The 22,415-nt window shown below is 45.0% G+C and overlaps 1 protein-coding gene across 1 annotated transcript in view; it reads left to right on the plus strand.

The window, feature by feature from the left end:
- Thsd4 (thrombospondin type 1 domain containing 4) overlaps positions 1 to 22,415 on the plus strand; it is a 598,160-nt gene that overhangs the window by 86,480 nt on the left and 489,265 nt on the right. The window contains exon 4 of the mRNA XM_077109034.1: positions 4,950 to 5,320. Within this exon, the coding sequence (XP_076965149.1) occupies positions 4,950 to 5,320 (371 nt within the window). The remainder of the gene's footprint in view (positions 1 to 4,949; positions 5,321 to 22,415) is intronic.

Genomic DNA, 22,415 nt, shown 5'->3' on the forward strand with positions numbered 1-22,415 from the left:
CAGCTGGGCATGGTGGCATGCACCTGTAATCAGTGACTCAGAAGGCTGAGGCAGGAGGATCCCAAGTTCAAGGCCAGCCTGAGCAATTTAGCAAGACCCTGTTTCAAAATAAAAAATAAAAGGGCTGGGAGTGTAGCTCAGTGGTAGAGCACCCTGGGGAGAACAAAAACAAATAATAATGCAATATAAATCTTTACATGTATAACTTTTTATACCTTGGCTTGGGGTGTGCCAGTAGGATAAGCTACTAAAAGTACAGCTATTGAGCTAAAAAAGTATATATGTCTCAAATTTTAATAGGGATTGCAAAGTTTTCTCCCAAGAAATTGCTCCTGTTTAGATTTTCATCAGCAGAGAATATTGTTGCCATATCAATGTGGTCAAACTATATAATCTTTGCCAACCTAATAGGAATAAAATAAAAACTTGGTGTTTTGTGTCTATTTTATTCTATGTACTGTTAACCCATTTTCATATATTATTTATTTTCCTGTTGTATTAGTTGGCTGGGCTGCCATAATAATACACCTCAGACGGGGTGGCTTAAACAACAGGAATTTATTTCTCATAGTTCCAGAGGCTGGAAAGTCCAAGATCAAGGTGCTGGCTGATTTGGCTTCCCAGTGGAGCTCTCTTCCTGGCTTGCACAGGGATGCCTTCTCCCTGCACCCTTTCATGACAGTAAGGGAGAGAGAGACGGAGGCAGAGGCAGGTAGAGAGAGAGAAGGCCAGCCAGAGGGAGCAGCAGTAGTCTTCTTTCCTTTCCTTATAAGGACCCCAATCCCATCATGAGGGTGGCCCCCTTAATTCCAAATCCTGAGGGTCAGGGCTTCACCATATGAATTTGGGGAACACACACCTGTTCACTTCACAATACCTATAAATCACCCGTTCACACCCTTCTTCCCATCTCCACTGGGTTGTCCTTTTCTTACTAATTTGTTAACACTCTTTATAAATGAAGGAATCCCACAGTTTAGGGTGCACTTTAGAAGCGCCTTAGGTTTTCTGCCCCAGTCCCTATGTGCCACATGGGGGAAGGGCAGCGTGTCACAGATGACAAAGCTTTCAGTGTTAATTATTTGTTTTGAGTCTCGTTGTGATTGTATTCTTTGGTTTTGTGTTTGTCACCAACTAACAGAGATCCTCTTAGTCCTAATTTTAGGAACATTATTCATCTCAATCAAAATACTCAAAAGTTTCCCCACCTTGCTTCTGACCTCACAGAAAACTTACTGTCAGCAAAAAGGAGGGGGGCTGTGTAGGAGGGGAGGCAGGGTGGGGGATCAAGGAGACCAGAAGGCTGACTCCCAGCCCTCCTCCCTGTAGTTTTTCTTTGATTTGGTTTTTCTTCCTTCCTTTCTTTCTCTGTTTTCTCTCCTTCCTTCTTTCTGTTTTCCTGTCACTTTCCCCCTTTGTTTCGTCTGTGTACTATAAAAACACAGCCCTGGAGCATGTGGCTGGAGTCCCACCATGGGGACTCAGATGGAATTTCTAGTCACTCACCATAATTCAACTATAAATGAGAGAATTTTTATGAATAGAATAGGATGGAATGTGGTTTCGTGTTTTTCCCCCCCAGGGACCCTGCCCAATTTGGCAATAGGAAACTAAATTAAGGGTGGGATTAGTTCTAGGAAGTGGAGTTTTAGTATAGCTGCATGCCTAATCCAACTATTACAGACATTGTCTTCGTTATCTGCATTACCAAGGGATCAGGAGGTGGTGGATATTGAAATCCCCAAATGTGCCCGAAACATATTTCTGCCTTTGTTCATTTATCCCAATTATCCTTCCACTAGAACAACTCTAGGAGCGGATTTAGTCCCATTCATTTTTCCCTTCTGTTGTCCAACAGCAACACAGGCAGGGGCACAACATGCTGCAGGAGGGGGAGACAAAACACCAAAGCACGAGAACAGGAGCAAGGAGACCTCGATTTTAGTCCTGTCTGTGTTTCTCACTACCCTGCGACCCTGACAAGTGATGCAGTCTCTTAGGCCCTCTGTTTCTGCTCTGTAAAAGGAGCAGAACAAAATCAGCTTCCCACAGTGGCTGGGTAGGGCATTGAGGGGCTCTGGGAAGTGTGACCTTGTCCTTATACTGCCTCTACCATGGAGTCTGGCCATCCACACGTGCCTGCAACCTGTGCCCCACATGGAGGCGGTGCCTGACCGATGCTGGTACCCTTTTCTTCTTTGACCCAAATGTCCAACACTATTATTTTAACTGTATTATTTTAACAAACTACCAGAAACATATTCCCTCACAATTTTGGAGGCCAGACATTCAAAATCAAGACGTCATCAGAACTTGAGTTCTTTCCAAAACTCCTGGGAGGAGCACTCCTTCCATGCCTCTCCAGCATCTGGTGGCTCCAGGCTCCTGGCTGTCACTCCCATCTACATTTCAGCAGTTACACTGTCTGTCCCTCCAAGTCTGTCTTCTCTTCTGTGCCTCATAAGGACACATCACTTGTATTTGCCCCCCGCCCCCAGATCATCTATGATGATCTCATCTTGAGATCCTTAACTGAGTTACACTTGTAATGACCCTTTTTGCCAAATATGGGTCTGGGGTTAAGCATGCAGAATGATCTTTGGAAAGATCAACCCACTGAATACACTTTAGGTGTGACTTTATAAATCCAGACCTGCCCATTGAGGAACATTTTTTCCTAGCCACCTCAGTAAATCTACTCTCAGTTTAATATTATAAATCAGGTTGTGGTAGGGAGGAGAAGAAAGAGCACATGCCTATTTTTGTTTGTTTTTTCACTGTGCTTATAAGCAGCCAGAAAGCCTTCTCTCATGGGCACCCAGTTAAGCAGGCAGAGGCTGAGTGTGCATCCTGGCTGACACCTGGAACCCAGCCCTCCAATCACTGCCTCCGGCTGTCACCCAGGACTCTCACATCCATCTTGTTCTTGCTCTGACCCCATCTCCAGCTGGTCCAGCCCAGGTCCTCTTTAACCTCGCCTTGGCTCTCTGAAAGTAGCTCCCATGGACTGGCTGACAGATGCTGGCTGTAGACCATGACTGTCTTCAGTGTGGCCAGGCTGAGGCCGCTGCTACTCTGGTTGGCTTCTGGTTTGCTCCTTGGGCTCCCTGGTCTCCTCACCTCTCCTGCCCTACGTATTCCCTGAACCATCAGGAACCCAACTTCAGCTACAAAGATTATCCAGAGTCCACTCTGTGCACTGGAACAAAGGTGATCTCAATTATACAAACGTCATGGCTTCACAGCCAGAACTGAGCCCTGGCTTCTAGTGACCACAGTAACAGCCATGGCAGTGGTGAACACCTCCTGGCACTTATGTAAGAGATATCAGGGCCAGTTCCTGGTCACAGCCATAGGCCTAGCACCATCACTCAGTCTGCCTGGGTGTCAAGGAGTTTAGCCTTCTCAGGTTTGTTCTGCACAAAGAGAAAGATGATCCCTGGGCTGTCTTGCTACTCACGGGTCCACTGTGGGGACAGCTGTGCAAGTCTGTGAGCTCTTGGGCCAAACAGTACTGTCAAAAACCAAGATTGTTAAGAGAAAAAAAAAAAAAAAAAAAAGAAGAAGCCAAGGTAATCTGGAGGCACTTTTGCACTGCAGATATAAGCCCATGGTGTTCACAGAAACCCCACATTGTAAGGAAAGTCATGAAGTTGCTCAGTGTTCCAAGGGCAGGGAGGACGTTGCAGGAGAAGCTCTAGAAGGGCAGTAGCAGCTGTCTGTTGGGGAGAGAGCAAGAAGTACTTACCGGAAAGTGCAGTCACTGAGAGCAGGGTGCATCTGAGTCCAGACTACTGCAGCTAGGTGTTTGGGGTGTCTGTCATATGATGTCACTGAACCTGTTTCCTTTCTGCAAGGTGGTGAGGGCTGTTGTGAGGATGCAGATGACATGTGTAATCTGGCATCAAACAGATACCTGAGTAGTCATAGCTGTGACTATCACTCCTAGCTCCTCTCTGAGGCCTTCTTAGTCCCCCTGCTGCCCACATCTATCCAAGAAAGCCAGGCCCTCCCAGGAGCCTCCTCCTACCCTTGTGCCCTGACTGCATAGAGCTCTGCTCCTGCTGGGCTCAGGCTACCTGAGTGAGCCTGGTGAGATTTCCTTTGGTGCTGCAGCACATCTGCATAGCAAAGGAGCCATGGTGCCTTGCACTGTAGGTCTCTGCAAAATGAACAGTTAAATGAATAAGAGCGTAGAATCACTTTTTGGATAGAACTTGTAAACTTTCTGACATTTAAAAAAATCTCTTCTGATTTGTATGAAGCAGAAAATTATCACTATGTTTACTAACAAACATTTATGTAGCGTTAAGCTCTGCTGTGACCTGAAACACGATGACCTAACCTGAATCTCCTCACAACCTATGAGGAAGGTACCAGTACCATCCTCCCTTCCAATGCGGTGACTTCAGAGAGGCTAGAACCTTCCCATTCACGCTGCTAGAAAGTGGCTGCAGAGATGTGACCACAGGTAGCCTGGCTGTACAACATGGACTCTGCTCTGATGTATCCATTACCTGTACTGCAGGGAGAAACAAGGCACACCTACCCAGCTAAAGGGAAGCCCGGTCTAGACCATAAGAGGACTCCTGAGGGCAGCCCACAGTTAAGAGGCCAGGGCACCACGTGGAGCTCTCCAAGGCCATGGCACCCAAAGCCAGAACTGCAGTATGCTTTCAGGGTCCTAGGCTCCTTTGCCTTTGTAGGTCCTTTCCTTCATTAAAATAATGATGATGATGATGATGATGATGATGATGTTGTTAATAATAATAATAATAATTCTATTATATGACTAAATTCACAAAAAATGACTACGATCAAGGCTGGATTATATTCATCTTGTTCTGATTTTAAAAACAGAATCTGTGCGTACCTCTGCCTAGTAGATGAACCAGCCCTGCTGAAAGCCTTGTCGATTTTGGTCTCCTAATGGGCCTGTGTCTTTGCAGGTCCCTCAGCGGGTGGCGACAGCCGAGGGCGTCCTGGAGGACAGCGGCGGTGCCCCGGGTGTGTGGGGCGCCTGGGGTCCCTGGTCCGCTTGCTCACGCAGCTGCAGCGGCGGCGTGATGGAGCAGACTCGGCCCTGCCTGCCCAGCTCATACCGCACGCGAGGCGGCCCACGACCTGGTGCGCCAGCGCGCACCTACACAGGCCACGTCGTGTCCGCAGTGCGCACGTCTGTACCGCTGCACCTGAGCCGAGAGGAGTTGCGCGCCCCGGCTGTGCCGGATGCTGGCCGCCAGGTATCTGCGGTGCTGCCTGTGCTGCGCGGCAGCCGGCACCCGCAGGCCAGGGGCCGCCAACCCACCACCGAAAGAAGGTATGTGTCCACCAGGACCTGCACTTTCCTGTCCCTGTCCTTGTGCTCGGTACCCCAGAAAGCACAACTAAGGCAATTGTTTCTGCCCAGTGGGGAGGAATTCTTGGCTCTACATATCTTTTGATTTATTTTGCAAGCTTTTTAAGTGCTGAGGCTTCTCCTGCATGGAAGGGTAAAGGGAGGTAGCTGGGCTGGGCTTAGAGAGACCTGGGTTCCAGTGCTGCCCTAGTGCAGAGAGGAGAAGAGATCCCTGATCCCAGGTTGTGTGGATTTGAGTTGATGACACAAGCACAGAAGCATCTAAACCAAGAGCCAATCTCTGGACAAGTTGAATGTTTGGAGTGTATTTCAGGATTCTATGAATTTCATTAGAAAGTTTCTCCAAAATATTGAGTGAACATAATATTTTAAGGATGTGTCCAATTAGGAACCTAAATATTTTTAAGTCAATAAAATATAAACTTTAGTAATGGCATAGTGGCATCAAAATAGCTATACAACTTTAAAAAGCATAAATATGCCAAACTAGGCAGTGCCCTTGGCATTTATAGGGACTGAAAGGAGCTTATCAGTGAATGAATCAAAATATATTTACAGATTATTTTCATTCACTCAGCAGTATACTGGGGTATGCTAGTTCCTAGGTCCCTGATCAATTATGAGAAAACACAGAAACAGTAGCAACAACAAAAACAAAAACAAGTAAACATGGACAACAAGAACAAAAAGCTTAAGCTATCTCTCTATGATTGAGAAATGTGTGCCTTGGTTATCTAGTCATATTAATGCCCTTCTGTCTGGGATTGAGCATGTATCAAGCCAGTTGCCTTGCTACTCTGACAGTTGAGCACAGCATGGTTGGCTACTTTTCCCCACAATAGCCAGATGCTGCATGAGAGCTGCCCAGTGCCAAAGGCTGATATGCTACTGACTACCTGCAGTTAAAAAGGAGATGCAGTCCATCCACCCTCCATCCATCCTGCCATGCACTTGACCTGGTAAAGTTTGGAGACAGGACCATTTCACAGAGAAAGGTGCATCAGATATATTCTGAAGGAGGAACCAAGTTCAGGTAGATAGGAGTCAAGAACAGTGTGGCTTGGCATGGGAGAGCAAGAAGAAAGACCAGCCCAGAGAAGATACCTCCTCTCTTTCTGCATAGAAACTGGAATGTTCTTCAACTTTGCGCTCTGGAATTTTGTTGGCTGCTCCTCCCTTTATCCTAACCACACCCTCAAAACATAGCTCCTCAGTCCTTTATCTGAAATGCTTATGGCCAATGTATTTTAAAATTCAGAGCCAGCCAAATTTGAGAGAGATAAGTCACATATGAATGGCATTCCCTCTGGTATTGGACAGCATCCCATAATCAAACCGTTTTATTTCAGCAGTGAAGCATGAATGTTCACCTAAGTAGGATAACAAAGAGCCCATAAATAACTGCCTTTATTTATGGTCAGGGAAGGTCAGGCTTGCTGCCCAATGAGTTTTGTCACCAAACTGACTAAGTAAATAAATAAATTTAAAAAATATTAAAAAAGAAAAGAGACACAAACTTGGTTTTCAAATCCCCTGATTTCAAAATTGCAGAGTAATGATCACTAAGGTTTATTGAATGTCTATACCTCATCAGGTATTGTTCTTATAACTTTACACTGACAACTCTATGAGACAGAGACTACTATCATTCTCTTTTTAGGTAAGGAAATAGAGGCCCAAAGAAGTAGAGTAATTTGCCCCAGACCACACCACTAGTAGGCGACGAGTCAGGATTCAAACCCAGGTACTCATTTGTTCTAAGGACCCGATGAAGATGTGAAGCATGATGGATCTGGGGACCTGAGACATGAAATCATTACCCAGAATCCTAAAGCCAGTGGAGGAACTGAGATTTGAAGGTGGCGTGGCTGACTCCCAGGTCCCCACAGCACTCAGCTTCCTGCCGCAGCGGCTGTGAGGGTGGAGGCCTGGGGTCCGTGGCGCCTGGGTGGGAGAGAAGCTTCTTTGAAAGCCTCTGTGGTTGAGAACCTAGGAGAGCTGCCCGGGAGCAGGCTCTGGTTGGCCACAGGCCTGTGCTGCAGGCATTCTGGCCCATGTGTTTTGGCAGCAGGCTTTTTTTTTTTTTCTTCTAACTTATTGACAAAGGGCCAGTTACTGTTTACTATGAGGTTCCTACACGTTTTTATCATGCTCTTATAATTTGACAGTTTCAGATGGAACAGTCCAAATATTAACCAGGGAGGCCTGAGCTGCCGATGAATGTCATGCTCTTCCCGGCTGATGAGAATCACATTTGCTTATATTTATCAGTCATTAGGCACTTATACAGTGTATTTGACCCCAAGGAGAAACGCCGGCATGTTCTTTGGATGGCTGTCTGCTCCGCTCTCTGTTTCAGGTTTGAGGTTTGAGGCACAGGCTGTTGGGGTTTAGATGTTTAAGAAATGGTTAGGTTGCTATGCCAGGCAACTGAAAACTTAATTGGAGCCAGATAGCAAATACAACTATTTGACCTTCCAACAAATATTTATTAAGCATCTACTATGTCATAAGGCCCTAGGACAGACACAAAGGTAAATATAAATCAGGTTATGGGATCTCAAGGCTCTTACTGGCAGACTGCAGCAGTTGTTTGCAAACTTTCTGTTTCTTTAAGTGTGAGAATCCTTTCTGCAAATTCAGTCTTAGGTGGAGTTTATAGCACAAATAAAAGCTGTGCTGCTCTAATAGAAGCCTCAGAGGCATTTCTGTAGAAACCTGGGATCCTGACCCAAACACAACAGTAGTTTTTCGCCTTGGCTGATGTTAGAATCTTTGGACCCTTTTTCAGAAATCCTGACTTCCATAACACAATCTCAGAATCTGCGGGTCATCCTTAGACATTTATAGGATTCCAGTCCAGCCAAGTTTGGGAATCATTGGTCTGAAGGTCTCTCTTTGGAACCTCAAGTTTTTGTGGCAAATACTTTGAGAACTGACTGTCAGTTAGCAGAAGTTTCAAAGTTTGGTGAGCACGTGGTAGAATCTCCTGCAGTGGGGTGGGGTGGCTTGTTAAACATCTTTTCATCTTCTAAAACTGAAACTCTGCATCCTTTAAACCATGATTTGCTGCTTTCTCTCTTCCCCAGCTCCTGCACAACCTCCATCTCACTTTTTACCTCTACAATTTTGACTACTCTAAGTATCTCATATGAATGGAATTATTTAGCATTTTGGGGACTGAATTGTTTCATTCACCATAATGTCCTCAGGGTTTATCAATGTTGTAGCATGCGCCAGAAGTTCCTTCCTTTTTAAGGATGAATAATATACTGTTGTTTCTCTCTCTCTCTCTCTCTATATATATATACTACATTTTGCTTATCCCATTCATTCATTGATGAGTACCTGGCTCGCTCCCATGTTTTAGCTATTATTAATAATGCTGCTTTGAACATGGGTATACCAGTGTTTCTTTAAGACCTCATTTTCATTTCTTGTGAGTGGATTCCCAGATGTCAATTTGCTGAATCATACAGTAATTCTAATTGAAAAACTGCCATACTGTATTCCATAGCACTGTATCATTTTTTATTCTTGCAACAGTACACAAGGGTTTCAATTTCTCTATATCCTTACCAACACCTGTTTTCTGATTTGGGGTTAGTGGCCATCCTAATGGTTGTGGAGAAGCATCTCAGTGTAGTTTTGATTTGTTTTGCCTGATGGTTAGTAATGTATATTTACCTTATGCTCACTGACTATTCTTTTATTGTCTTTGTAGAAATGCCTACCCAAGTCTTTGGAGGACCTGCTCTTTGATAATGTTGAAACCAAGATGAATTTCCTCCCATTTTCAAAATATCTAGTGAAAATGACATTCAGATAGAGTCCCCATTGCTCAGAGCCCAAGTACATAACCATATAGAGATGTATTGGAAATGTCTGTTGGCAAGTTTCATTCAGTTTCTGCAAGGACAGGTTAGGAGAGCAGTGCCCACTCCTATTTGAGAGTCTCAGGTAATTTTTTCACCACTCTGTTTGCCTATTTAACAGTAGGTATTTCCCTCCCTGTGGGCTTCCTAATTTATGCCGACCCAGCTGGAATCTGGTGAATGGGATGCTCCATGGCTTTGATTCAGTAATTTTCTAGAGAGAGAGAGAGCAAGCCTTCCCCACACTCTAGCAGATTTTGCCAAATCATAGCTATCACCTACTGGAAAGTAGGTGGGTGCCCAGGACCTGAGGGTTCCCGCTGCAAAAATCATAGTATTCAGATAAGTGGAGCTAGTTCTGCTGGGAGCTGCCTGGCTGGGTCAGGGACATTCTTGACCAGGCCATACAGACCCACATCACAGGAGCAGTTCATGGTTAGCATTCAGTCATAGGTGATTGAAAAAATAGTTGTTCATTGTAGCATGGGAGACCAGGAGCTGGGAATTTCTGAGAGGCGGTAACCTGCATGATGGTTTGGAGTTCAGCTTCCGGAATTGATAGATTTGGATTCTCCACTGGACTCTGCCACTTTGCTAGCTGTGTATACTGCCATTGTTAACTTTTTCTCCCTTATTACATTGGTCTGAACTGAGTTATTCACACAGTGCTTAGCACAGAGTGGGGCACCTCAGGTGGAGGACAGCCTTCCACATGCCAAGCTCATCTGCAGCTATTTCACAGGTAGCCTTTTATCTCATCTCTGTAAGATCACAATCTGTACGGTAGACCAGTTATTCCCACTTCAGATAACAAAGTGAAGGGTGTCATAAATGTCTAATCATGACATTTGCAGGGAAATGGATGGCATTAGAGCAGATTATGCTAAGTGAAGTCAGTCAATCCCCCCAAAACAAATGCCGAATATTTTCTCTGATATAAGGGGTGGGGGACTCAAAGTGGGGTAGGGAGGGAGAGCATGGGAGGAAAATGACCTCTAGATAGGGAGTAGGGGTGGGAGGGAAAGGGAAAGAGAAGGGGAATAGCAAGGATGGTAGAAGGAGAGGGTCATCATTATACAAAATACATGTATGAAGATGTGAATTTGGTGTCAACATACCTTATATACAAACAGAAATATGATAAATGGTGGTATAAAGGTGCATTAAGAATTGTATGCAAAAAATAAGAGAGCTCATGTATAATGGCATAATTTGGTGTGAACATACTTTATATACAGAATTACAAAAACATTGTGCTGTGAATGGATAATTATGAATGTAATGCACTCCATTACATGTATGTAAGAAATAAATTTTAAAAATTTAAAAAAAATTTAAAAAAAAGACCACACAGAAGGCACTCAGGAGAGTCAGATTTAAACACAAGTCTGTACTATGTTATACCACTCTCTGATTTGTCCTTCTAGAAAGTCTTTTTCAAAGTTAAAGTTAGCAGTTAACACTTGCTAATTAAGTTGTTTGATAAATACCTCTTTATCTGAGATGTCAAATGAACCTTCCTCCAATATTTGCCCCTATATAGTAACACTGAAAATGATTCTACCATGAATTCCAAAGCCTGTGTGGGAAGCCCAGAGGAAACACCAACTAGCAGTCATTACAAAGTGGCCATGCAGAGCCTTTGCATAAAGTTACTTGTTAAAGCTGTCTCTGGATCTCAGGGCTTAATTAATAGAGATGACTGAGCATTGCTTTTTAAAAAAATTTGGTTTTCATTTCCATTCAATCTGTGTTCCTTCGTATTTCCTGTGGAGCTGGACTTAGCAGGGAGGGACCTAGGGAGGAGGCAGGGTTTTCAGGGACCTCCATGTCTGATGAGGAAACAGTCCACATGATGGAGTGTGATGAGTTATTCTACCTGCGGGAGGAACAGAGGGCTGAGAGCAAAGGTGGGACTAATTCTTGGGAGATTGACGTAACTTCATGGTAGAAGATGAGTTTGTGTTTTTCAGGAGGAAATATTGGGAAGGAATTGGAGATGACTTGATATAGATGGGGGATGGCAGGTGTTTGAGGCCAAAAGAAGAAGTGTTTTTTTTTTGTCCCCAAGGGGCTTATGCTGGTGGAGTGGAGGAGAAAGACAAGCAAACAGACATTTATGAGACAAAGTGCCCAGGGCTGTATCTAGTAAGAGGATGCTCAGGGTGTGGGGAGGAGACAGGTAGGCAGAAGAGGCCAGAGGGAGGCAGACGAGGCTTCACACAGGAAGAGGTAAGTGAGCTCAACTTAGAAGAAGAAGGATTAGAGCAGAGCCCAGGAGTAGAGGGCATTCCCCTCAGGAGCAAACTGCCGGGGTGGAGCACTGGCGGCATGAGTGAGCGCGTCATGCTGTGGAAATTGTAAATAGTCTGACGGGGCTAGAGCACAGGCTGAGAATGGGGGAGTGTGCAGGCAAGCCTGGGGAAGTCCACAGGCTCCTTTCCAGGGAGGAACTTTCTAGCAGTCCTTAGGGTATTGAACTAGAAATCCTTCAAGAAAGACAAGCCCTATAAACACAGATGGCCAACTGTTTTCCATTTTAAAGCAAAATGATGTATCCATGAATAGTCCATCTAAGTTTCTCCTTAATGTCCTTGTGATTTTCAGTATTTGGAGCCACACATCACCCCATCAACCTCAAGAAGCCAGCGTTCATTGGCTGGGGAGCTAGGCCTGCTCCTCTAGATTTGGGATAGATGTGCTAGTTTCCTGTCCATACTGGAATGCTTACCACAAACTTAATTGCTTAAAACAACACAAATTTATGCTATTACAGTTCTGGAAGTCAGAAATCTAAAATCAAGGTATTGGCAAGATTGCTTTCTTTTGGGGACTTCAGGAGAGTATCTGTTTCCTTCCCTTTTTCAGCTTCTAGAAGTGTCCTTGGCTGGTGGCCCTTCTTCCCATCACTCCAACCCCTTGCTTCTGTCATTTCTTCTCCTCTCACTCTCATCTGCCTACCTTCTTCTTAAAAGGACACTTGTGATTATGTTGGGCCACTCAGATAACTGAGGGCAACCAACTTGTCTCAAGATTCTTAACTTGATCATAAATGCAATGTCTCTTTACCATATAAGGTAGCACTGACAGGTCCCAAGGATTCTGATGTATATATTTGGGTTGGGCCTGATCAGCCTACTGCAATAGTAAAATACTTATATTTGGGGGTCCTAAGAATTCCCAAGTAATGAGAAGTTTCTGTGCCACCAGGACCTCCTGTCCCTTTCTCACATCATCCCTGGTTGTTGTCCATGGAATTACACAATTCTGTTTCCCAGAAAAATTAAGAGAAAAAAGCATGCATTCTCCACCCTATTCTTAAGGGTCTTTATTTGGACTTCTGGTTTTAATTAGGGACAGTGAGGGTAATGAAGTTAAAGATAATAGATGCCCGAGGCAGCTGGCATAGGACAAGGAGATCTGTATCTCAAGTCCAGAGTTCAGTTCCAGACTCTCATGAATGCTTTGATCCTGGGCAAGTAACCTCATTTCTCTGGGCCTTAGTTTCCACAACTGTAAGCTAAGGTCTTACTCACAGGTCCCTTGCTCTTTATCCAAGCTGCTATTGAGGCTGGTTGCTGTCTGAAGCATTCCCACCACCATTTCTGCCACTGGTATAATGGGAAGAGAAGTGGCTGGAGAAACAGCTCTCAGGCATGTTTTCTAACATCTCTCCGGAATGTTTGGTTTCCTCTTCTCTCCAGATGCATCGATATCACAACTCTTTAAATCCTTCTCTTCATACTTTTAGCTCATCACATGAATTTTATTTAAAATTGTCATTCACACATCTGACCACATTTTGTTTGTTTCTTTTGCTGCTCTCCCCTTGGGTTTCAGCCCTCTTCCAGTAGAAGGATTCCCATGTCTTACCTTGTAGAAATCCCTGATCCCTGGCTGGGAGTCATTAGGCCACACTTCCTGTCTCAGCTCCATCATTTGCTAACTGGATGTCTTAGGGGAATCACTTAATGTAATCTATAAAACATGGGTAATTATATGTCCTCTGTCTACCCCACAGACCTATTGTGAGGGTCAAATGAGGTAACAGCTGTAAAAGTTCTTTGAAAATCACAAGATATTATTCAGAAATAACATGGCTCAGTTGTTTTGTTATCATTGACCAGACACTCTTTGAGGATAATTCTGTAATTTCTCACATGAGTGTCCATATTTTCCGTGTTTTTTGGTATGTGCATATGTGCACGTGTACATGTGAATATGTGTATGCATTAGCGTGCATGCCTACATGTATATTTTTGCTTGAGAGGATCATTCATTTTAAATTAGGTCAGACAGGACCAGGCCTCCATCACAGGCTTGTCCCACCCATTCCCTCCCCCAGGAATTGTGCGCCTGGCTATGGGTTGGAATCATTTGTTTTTCCAGCTTCTCCTTTCCTGCCCACTTTGTTGGAGGCTGTTTGTATTTCATTATTAATAACTCTGCAGCAATATGTTACTTCTGTCCTGAGGGCGCCCAGAGCTGAGTGGGCCCAGTCGTGGAGCTGGGTAGGAGAACTTTCTGTTAATTAAACTTCACAGGGTCACATGCTGATTTCATGACCCTCCATGGCTACCTGGGGAGTCTGGTTACACACAGGGGGGCAGAAACCACATCGCAAGGAGAAGGGAATTTTTGGCCTTGTCTCCTTTCCTTTTTGGAAAACCTCTAGGGCCATCCTGGGTAGTTAGAAGAGAAGCAAGTCCATCTATTTGAAATGCAAGGTACATATCTTCCATGTTTTCTTTTTGTTGTTGTTGTTGTTTGTTTGTTTTCCTCCTTAAAGAAAAATTGTGCTTCCCTCCTTTCTGAAGCAGGAATTCCACTCAGTCCTTGAATTGTCTGACAAGAAGTTACCGCTTGATGCTAACCAGATAAATGGTGTTTTAATGTGCTTCAGTTTCTAAATCGGAAACCTTAGCCCTTTCAGCAAGAGGGTTTGCAGCAGAGCTGGGCCCACTGGTATGTATGTACATTTCTGCCTGTAGGTTAGGAAAGATTGGAGCCAGATTTAAAGCTTGAGTTACTCTGATCTCAGACAAGCCTCCAAAGAGTCCTTGTTCATTTCTTGTGGCATTTCATTAAGTGTCACAAGTATTTCATTAGTTATCAGAACAGAGATCACATTCGCCGAAAGAATGCTGCATTGAACCCTCTGCAAGCCGTTCATAACTCTCATTCGGGAAGAAAGATATGATGGGCAATGGAAAAAGCCTGACTACAGTGTGTGTGCCCCAGAAGGGGGATCGAGCTCTGCATCTGGACTCCTCTAGGGCTTCTCCTTCAGGGAACACCTGGTGGCAGCCTGGGTTGCCTTCAGATGAGGCTGGGGCAGAGAATTTCCTGAATGTAAGTTCCTGGCATTTCCTTTACTCATCCCACTTGCAGGAGCCTGCACATATTGTGGATATAGTCGTAGTCATCTTTACAGCTGGTATGGGCCACATCATTTATATGGATTATTTTAGTCTCAGCCAGATCTAGTTTACAGTGGAGGACACTGAAATGAGGTAAAGGTGTCCTGGCATCCTGCTCCGGTACAGGACAAAGTGGGACTTGGCTACAGAATTGTCCGACCCCAGCATATCTGCTTCTCACCACCCTGAGCTTACGACATGTATGCAGGTATTTACTGTCACAAGAGAGGGCTGGGGGCAGCTGCTGTGGTTGAGTTGTATCATTGTCAGCCTCCCTGTTGGTTCTAAGGATAGGGTGCTCACAGCCCCGGGAAAGCTTTTCAGGTTCTTGCTTTCTTATTAACCCACAAGCCCTTTTCTGTATGTGTAGCCCTTTTGCCTCATCTTTGTTAACAACACAAGGGCAACAACAACTGATGTTGCTATGTGTAATCGGCTAAATAAGTCCTGCTCCCACCAAAGATACCAGTTTCTAATCCCTGAAAACTAAAAATGCTAATTTGTTTGGGGAAAGGGATTTTGCACGTGTGATTAAGTTAAGGATTGTCAGATGGGAGGATTTTCCTAGATCATTCAGGTGCGTTTTAAATGCAATCATGGGTATCCTTATAAAAGATGGGCAGAGTGGCCACGCATCGTAGCACATACCTGTAGTTCCAGCTACTTGAAAGTCTTGAGATGGGGGGGAATCATTTGAGTTTATGAGTTTGAGACCAGCCTGGGCAACACAGTTGAGACTGTATCTAAAAAAAATAAATTGAGCAAGGAGAGATTTGAACCAGAGATAATGTGAAGGTTGGCTAGAGGGAGATTTGAACATGCTGCTCTTGAAGACACAGCAATGTGGGTATAAACTAAGGATTGCTGGCAGCCACCAGAAGCTGAAAGAGACAAATAGATACATTCATGCATTGCTTTGTGATGGGGACACATCATGCAAGCATCATGGAGCATGCTTATACAGACTGAGATGGCTACAGTGATGTAAGTAGGGGAAACTGCTGTGGTGTGTGTCCTTCACAGAAATGTTAGGCAGCCTGTGACTATAGTCCCCTAGACCCTCCAGAGGGTGCATGGCGCTTTGACACCTTGATTTCAGCTAAGTGACACTGATTTCAAATGCACGGCTACCTGAGCTGTGAAAGAATATATCTGTTGTTGTAAGTCACCAAGTTTATGAGGGTTTGTTGGGGCAGCTAGAGGAAACCGACATTCCAGATGAGGCTCTAAGCTGAACTTCATGGGACTCTTCTGCATGAACAATCCATAGTGTCCCTTTTATAATGTGAGAAGAATTCTGTGCTTGGAGAAACAAAGTGATGAGCCCTGGGTCCTAGGCTAGTAGGTTGCACAACAGGAATTTGAACCAGACTCTGCCTCTAAGTCCCTATCTTAACCACTGAGCTATTCTTCCTTCCTGGCCCCTGACTCCATTCTCACCTAATGCCCCAGGCCAGGCCTTGCCCCTAGAGCTTTCTTTCCACCTTTATGGTTTGCACTCCAGGCACACAATATTTTCTTTCATTGCTCATGAATTTTTTTCCCTATGGAAACATTTGGTCCTTGTGTGGCCCTATGGATCCAGCAGCAGCTGGCTGACATTTTCCCCTTTTCCTCTATGGTTGGAGCACAGTTCACCGTGACCTACTGCTGAAAAGTTTTTCTTCCTGGATTTGGGGGAAAAGAGTCATTTCCCCTTAGTCCAGTAAATCCTCTTTCCAAATTGCCCATCTCTGTAATCCTCTATGAATGTGAACTCGGTATTCAGATGCTATACTATCTTGCAGTTGTTTGAGTTCATTAAGAGCTTAGCATTCATCTGCTCAACAACATTTGTTAATATTACAATACTATCTGTTCACACAGACGTGCTACCTTGGTCAGGTTATTTAATGTCCTTTAGAGTCAATTTCCTTGTGTATAAAATAGGAATGATGACTTACTTTGCTATCTGGGAGATCATGGGTAAAGCACTTAGTGGGTGTTTAATGTGGTAGCTACTGGAATACTGAATACATTATTTAAGAACACTATGCTAAATATGCTTTGGGGTAGATTAAACTCTAGAATATATCCCTCCTTCAACTAACTGAGGGTGACAGATCACCTAAATAACTTCCTCTAATGCAGAGAAGAGGATTATTATGCTTGAGATATTTCACATTTATAATAAAGGATGAAGTGATATATTGTATATAGGTACATAGAAAGCGGTATAAAAACTCAAGAGTGGGAGAGGCATCCAGAATAGGAGAGAAATACCATTGCTTCCTCCGTGGGCCCTTCACATAAAAGATGCCCCCCAAACCTAAGTCGTGTTAGAATCATTATCGCTGTTGTGTTAATGAATTTAGCAGAACTTGCAGAAAATAGTTCTTCAGTTTTCTTCAACCTGTGAAGGCTTAGCCTCTGGGGCAGGGGGCACTGTTTGAGAGTCTCCAGGGGAGAAGGGTTAGGAACCCACATTTGCTTAGCATCTGCTCTGGCCAGGCACTGTGCCCCACAGGTAATCTCATTTGGTCTCCCCTAAACCTCTGTAGTCCTGGAGGGCCAGTCAGGTTCAGATTACAACCATACTAGCAATAGCTTTGAGTCCCAAGAGGGCTCCTCTTACTTATGCTGGAGAAATGAATGCATTGACTGTTATTTCATGCAAAGCTGTCTCTGTGCTTCTCAGCCCCATGTTTGGCAGTCTGCCCCCGCGGCGGTCCTTACCTGTCAAGTTGGAGGCTCTGCGACTCTCACCTTCAGAAAGGTGCAGCCTTCATGAGAGCCATGTTTCCAGAATGTCTCCTGAAGGCCACGCCCACCCTTGCTAGGCACTACAGCTGTTTATTTCACCCACTGTACAATAGCCCGGTGAGATAGGCATGGTGGTCCTCCTTTAACTGCTGGAGAGAAGAGCTGCAGAGTGACTGGCCCAGGATTGTGCAGGTTGTAATTGTTGGGAGTCGCCCTGGCTCCAAAGACTAACTTCCCCATCCCCCCGAGAAGAGCCATCCAATGGTGAGCCCTGCTGGCTCACATGATCCTTACCCACCAATCAGAAAGCACCCCATGCCAACTGTCAAACCCTCCAACCATTAAACTGTCATAACTGTCAAACCACCCCCGGCTCTATAAATATGCAGAGCTGTTCAATAAAAAGGCATTTTCTCCGACTACGAGCCTTGATTGTTCTTTCAGTAATCCTGCTGGGAAACCAAGGCTCTTTCTTACCAGCCATGTCTTAGTTGACCTCTTACCCTCCTCACCTTTAGGGGTGCTCTGCCTGGTACAACATAAGGTGAGGGTGGTCTGCTCTGAGCTCTCTGATGTTAGCTCAGCCTTGGCTGGACCTGTCTCTCTCTCAGCCCTCCGCTAGTTCACTTCTCACCTTTGTGCAAATCTGAAAAGGTGCCTCTTTCTCTGGTCCATTTATCTCTCCACTAAGGGGACCCTGGATTGCAACTCCCAGGTGTCCTTGTGCAGTGAATACCCTGCTCAACTAACAACATCCCTGTTGCCGTTGGACCATTGCTTTCTGTTGTACCAAAACTGGTTTCCTTCAGTGTCCCCCCACTTGTCCTTATTCCACCTCTCTGGGCCCACACAGAATAAGGCACCTGAAGACCCCTGAAACCTCAGCATCACTCCAAAGCACAGAAGCACTGGTGGGCACTCTGAATGATTTCTCAAACACGATCCTAGAAAAGAAGCCCGATGGCCGTGTCGGGAGTAAGAGTCTGTCACCCACTGGGGTCGTTGCTCCCAGGAATACTGTTTTTTTTTTTTTCTGCAGGTTATTGCTCAGTTTTATTCTTGGTGTGCGGGGGATGATGTGGGAAGTGGGGAATAGCCCCATGAACCTCACCTCCTGAGTGCCAGTGGGTTGGTCATTGAAGATGGAGTCTCTTAACCCATTAACTCCCAAGTTTTCAATTCTGCAAACAATAATTTCAAGGTTAGTGTAAGTGAATTTAAGTTTTTAGATACTCCACATCTGGGACAATGAGTACAAATGGTACAAAAGGGCCTTTTAAACTCAGTCATAAACCACCAAAGCCACCTCTTTGCTTCCTTCACCTACGTAGCTTGGCTCCCAACTTCTGAAGTAGCCCAGAATTCATCTGTGACATCTTTCCCTTTAATGTAACAAATTCATCACTTCCTCCACGTCCCTCTCCTTCCTCCCTGCCCTGCATAAGCCCCTGGGATCCTTCATTCCTGAAGGCTCAGAGCAACTGTGTCAGCTGATTTTCACTCTGGCTTTTAAACCCAGATGTCACCCACCTCTTGGGGAGCAGAGGCAGCAGGTCTGGTCACACCCATGGCCAACGTATGTGACAGCATGTGCGGCACAGTAGTCAACCAGGAGAGTTTTTGTTTTCATCATCTTAGTTTTTATTTCCCTATGTGGTCAGAGTTTTGCCTCTTATCTTCCATAGACACCAGATAATTTATGGCCTAGAACGGTCCTGGCAGGAGTTTCAGTCTTCTGAACTTCTAAGTAGACATCTGCACTCAGCCGAAACCATTTGCTCTCAGCTCTTTGAACTGAGCACATGATATCCTTTTTCCCTTTGGCAGGTGGTCACAGTGAATCAGGGCAAGTCTCAGGAAAACAAGGCTCTTTCCAGTTTCAGGCTGCAAACTCCTTCCCGTCCAGCTCGCTTTAGATCTGTGACTCCTTGGAACACACACATTTCTGGTCCTAAACTCTGCCCCTTCCTATTCTTTCTCCCTTTAATGTCAGCTCTTAGATCTGTCTAGATGGCCACGGGCGACTGACGGACTTTTGCTAGCTTTCTTCGCTTCTCACCCAGATGTGTGAGGCTGCCTCGACTTACTTATTGGAACTTAGAGCCTTTTTGTCTCTACTGATTAATCCAAAGCAATAGCCTTTATTGCACTATCAATTAGAAATGCTGAACAATTAAGCTCTGGTCTCTCACAAGTGTTATTTTAACAAATATTCACAGTGTGCTTCAGTTTCTTTCTTTCTTTCTTCTTTTTTTTTTGGTGGGGGCGGGTACTGGGGTTTGAAACTGGGGTACATTATCACTAGCTATATCCCCATTCCTTTTAATTTTTTTTTAATTGAGACAGGGTCTCACTAAATTGCTGAGGCTGGCCTTAAACTTGCAATCTTCCTGCCTCAGCCTCCCTAGTCACTGGGATTATAGGCATGCACCACCATGCCTGGCCCAAGTTTCATTTTTATTGGTTCCAAAAATGTATCCTGGACATATATTTACTGCAGACAATTTTTCTCTTTTCTTTCTTTCTTTTTTTAAACAATGGGAGCATACTTGTGCCGTCAGCTTAGTGTCTTAGTGTCCTGTGTCTTGTTCCTTTTGCCTGTGTTTTGGAGACCATTTTATATCAATATATGCACATCTGCCTCATTCTTTTGAACAGCTTCATAGTGCTCCAGTATCAGGTCCATAATTCACAGCCACAACTCAGATCACAGCACAATTTACTTTTCCATAGCCAAGATGGGTCCCTGCGCCTGTGTCTCTGCTGCAGGAATGCCTCCAACTCCAGGAAGGAGATCCTGAGATGCTTCAGGATGGATGCTATCAGTTCGGGGTCTATGCGCAGTCCACTCAGGATGCTCCTTCTCCCTCCCACTCTTCCTTCTTTTGAGGGGTGGCCTGGGCTCTCACCTTCACTGTCCACTCTTGCTGCTGATGCCTCTGACTTTCAGTTCCCAAGGGCCATGTGCTCTGTGTCCTCACCAGAATCATCAAGACCTTCAGAGTGGCTTACTCACTCTCGGCTGCCCCTTCACCACACTTCCTGACCTGAACCATGTCGAGTTCAGGCTTTCCACAGAGCCCGCAGGTCTCTCTGACCTCAGTGTTCCTCCTTCATCTGCCTTCTACTCAAAATCTTAATTTCCTTTAGCTTAGAAGGATCATTCCCAGGTCATCATGCCTCCTTCTTTGCTTGTAATATGAACTAGATATTCCTATGTAGAGGGAGGTAGCCTTGTGCCCAGCCCTAGACTTTGACTTTGGATCAGTTTTTCTTTTTTGTTGTTGTTGTAAGTGGACACAATATCTTTATTTCATTTTTATGTGATGCTGAGATTTGAACCCAGTGCCTCATGTGTGCTAGGCGAGCACTCTACCACTGAGCCACGACCCCAGCCAGTGTTTCAAATTTAAAGAAACCTTTGCTTTCCTGGTGACGGTCTTCAGGTCTTCCCTTTCCTGGCATTATAATCCTCAATGTTGGTTTACAAGAATTATGGAGAAGAGAGAAGGGATTACTGAGAGAAATGTACTGGCTAGTTCTTCACACCATTGTTATGCTAGGGTTTCAGAGTCCTGCCGGTTCCCCAGGCTGCAACGAGGACTCCTGAAACCAAAGTCTTTTTATCTCTACAAGCACTGAGAGGAATAACTCTTAGGAGTAATTACCACCACCCAGTTTGGGTTTTCCCAGCTTCTGTAAAAAGTTTTTAAAAATATATATTTGATGTAGTGAGGCCCTAAGGAATTTAGTGAGGCACTGTTTCAAGATAGAAACTAAGGCCAGGGGCAGTGGCACATGCCTAAAATCCAGTGGCTTGGGAGGCTGAGGCAGGAGGATGGTGGGTTCAAAGCCAGCCTCAGAAAAAGCAAAGTGCTAAGCAACTCAGTGAGACCCTGTCACTAAATAAAATACAAAATAGGGCTGGGGATGTGGCTCAGGGATTGAGGGCCACTGAGTTCAATCCCCAGCACACACTCACCCCATAAATAAATAAATAGGACTGGGAATGTTGGTAAGTGCCCCTTGGTTCAATCCCAGGCCCCCCAAAAAGAGATACATTTGATCATATTAATGAACTTTGATGGTAGGCATTGCAAACGGCACCCCCTACCCCTCCTCTTAGCTTACACTGCAGAGTGGAAGGAACTGCTTTGTCTCCTCATTGGCAGGAGAAGGAGAGGGAGCACATGCACATTTTGAGCCTGGTAGAGACACAACCTTCAGATGCAGTGTTCCACATCCTCCTGCCCTCATCCCCTGCCTACCCCACCCCATTCATAATTGGGAGTTTGTGACACTGAGCTTCATATTTCCCCACGTCTCTCTTCAGTGCTAAGACTGGGCAGGCAAATTTTGCACCAAAGATTGGCTTCATGAGAGTTTAGTTTTGATTCATAATAACAGTTAAATGTGAAAATGTGCCATAAAGGACTCTTTAAATCATATGGGGACACTATCTATTATAGTTGGAGATGATAGGATCTTTAGTGTACTTAAAGGAATCTCGTGCAGGAACGTACATCCGCCCCGATGTGGTCAGCTATCTCCAGTAATAAATAGTCCTCTGCTCCTTCAGCCTCTTCCCCATCTTCTCTGTGCAAGAACTTATTTCTCCTAGCAGCTCCACACAGATGCCTGGATGCAAAGAATGCCACCCTCCTCACTGCTAGAAAACCCAGACCCTCCAGGCGAAGCAGTGCTAGGAGACCTTCTGCACCAGCAGGCAACTGAGTTCCTCACCATCTCCCTTCCCTGAGTTCCCAGCCCCACTGGGGCCCTCGGGTTCCCCTTTTGTGGCTCCTGCAGGCTGGTGGGCCAGGGGCTGCTGCTGGGTGGGATGCTACAGTCTATGTGTGGTTCATGTTAGCACAGCTGAGAGAGGCTGGGCCTCTCACAGGGACGTGACTGGGCTCTGAGGGGAGACAGAATGGAAATAAACATGGAAAGTTTAAGAACTACAAACAGCCCAGCTTCTGGAAGGCAGGGTTCTCACTCTCCCATTCCATTCCATATAGG

This window comes from Callospermophilus lateralis, chromosome 3 (genome assembly GCF_048772815.1).
Source record: "Callospermophilus lateralis isolate mCalLat2 chromosome 3, mCalLat2.hap1, whole genome shotgun sequence".
In the NCBI taxonomy this organism is placed as follows: Eukaryota; Metazoa; Chordata; class Mammalia; order Rodentia; family Sciuridae; genus Callospermophilus; species Callospermophilus lateralis.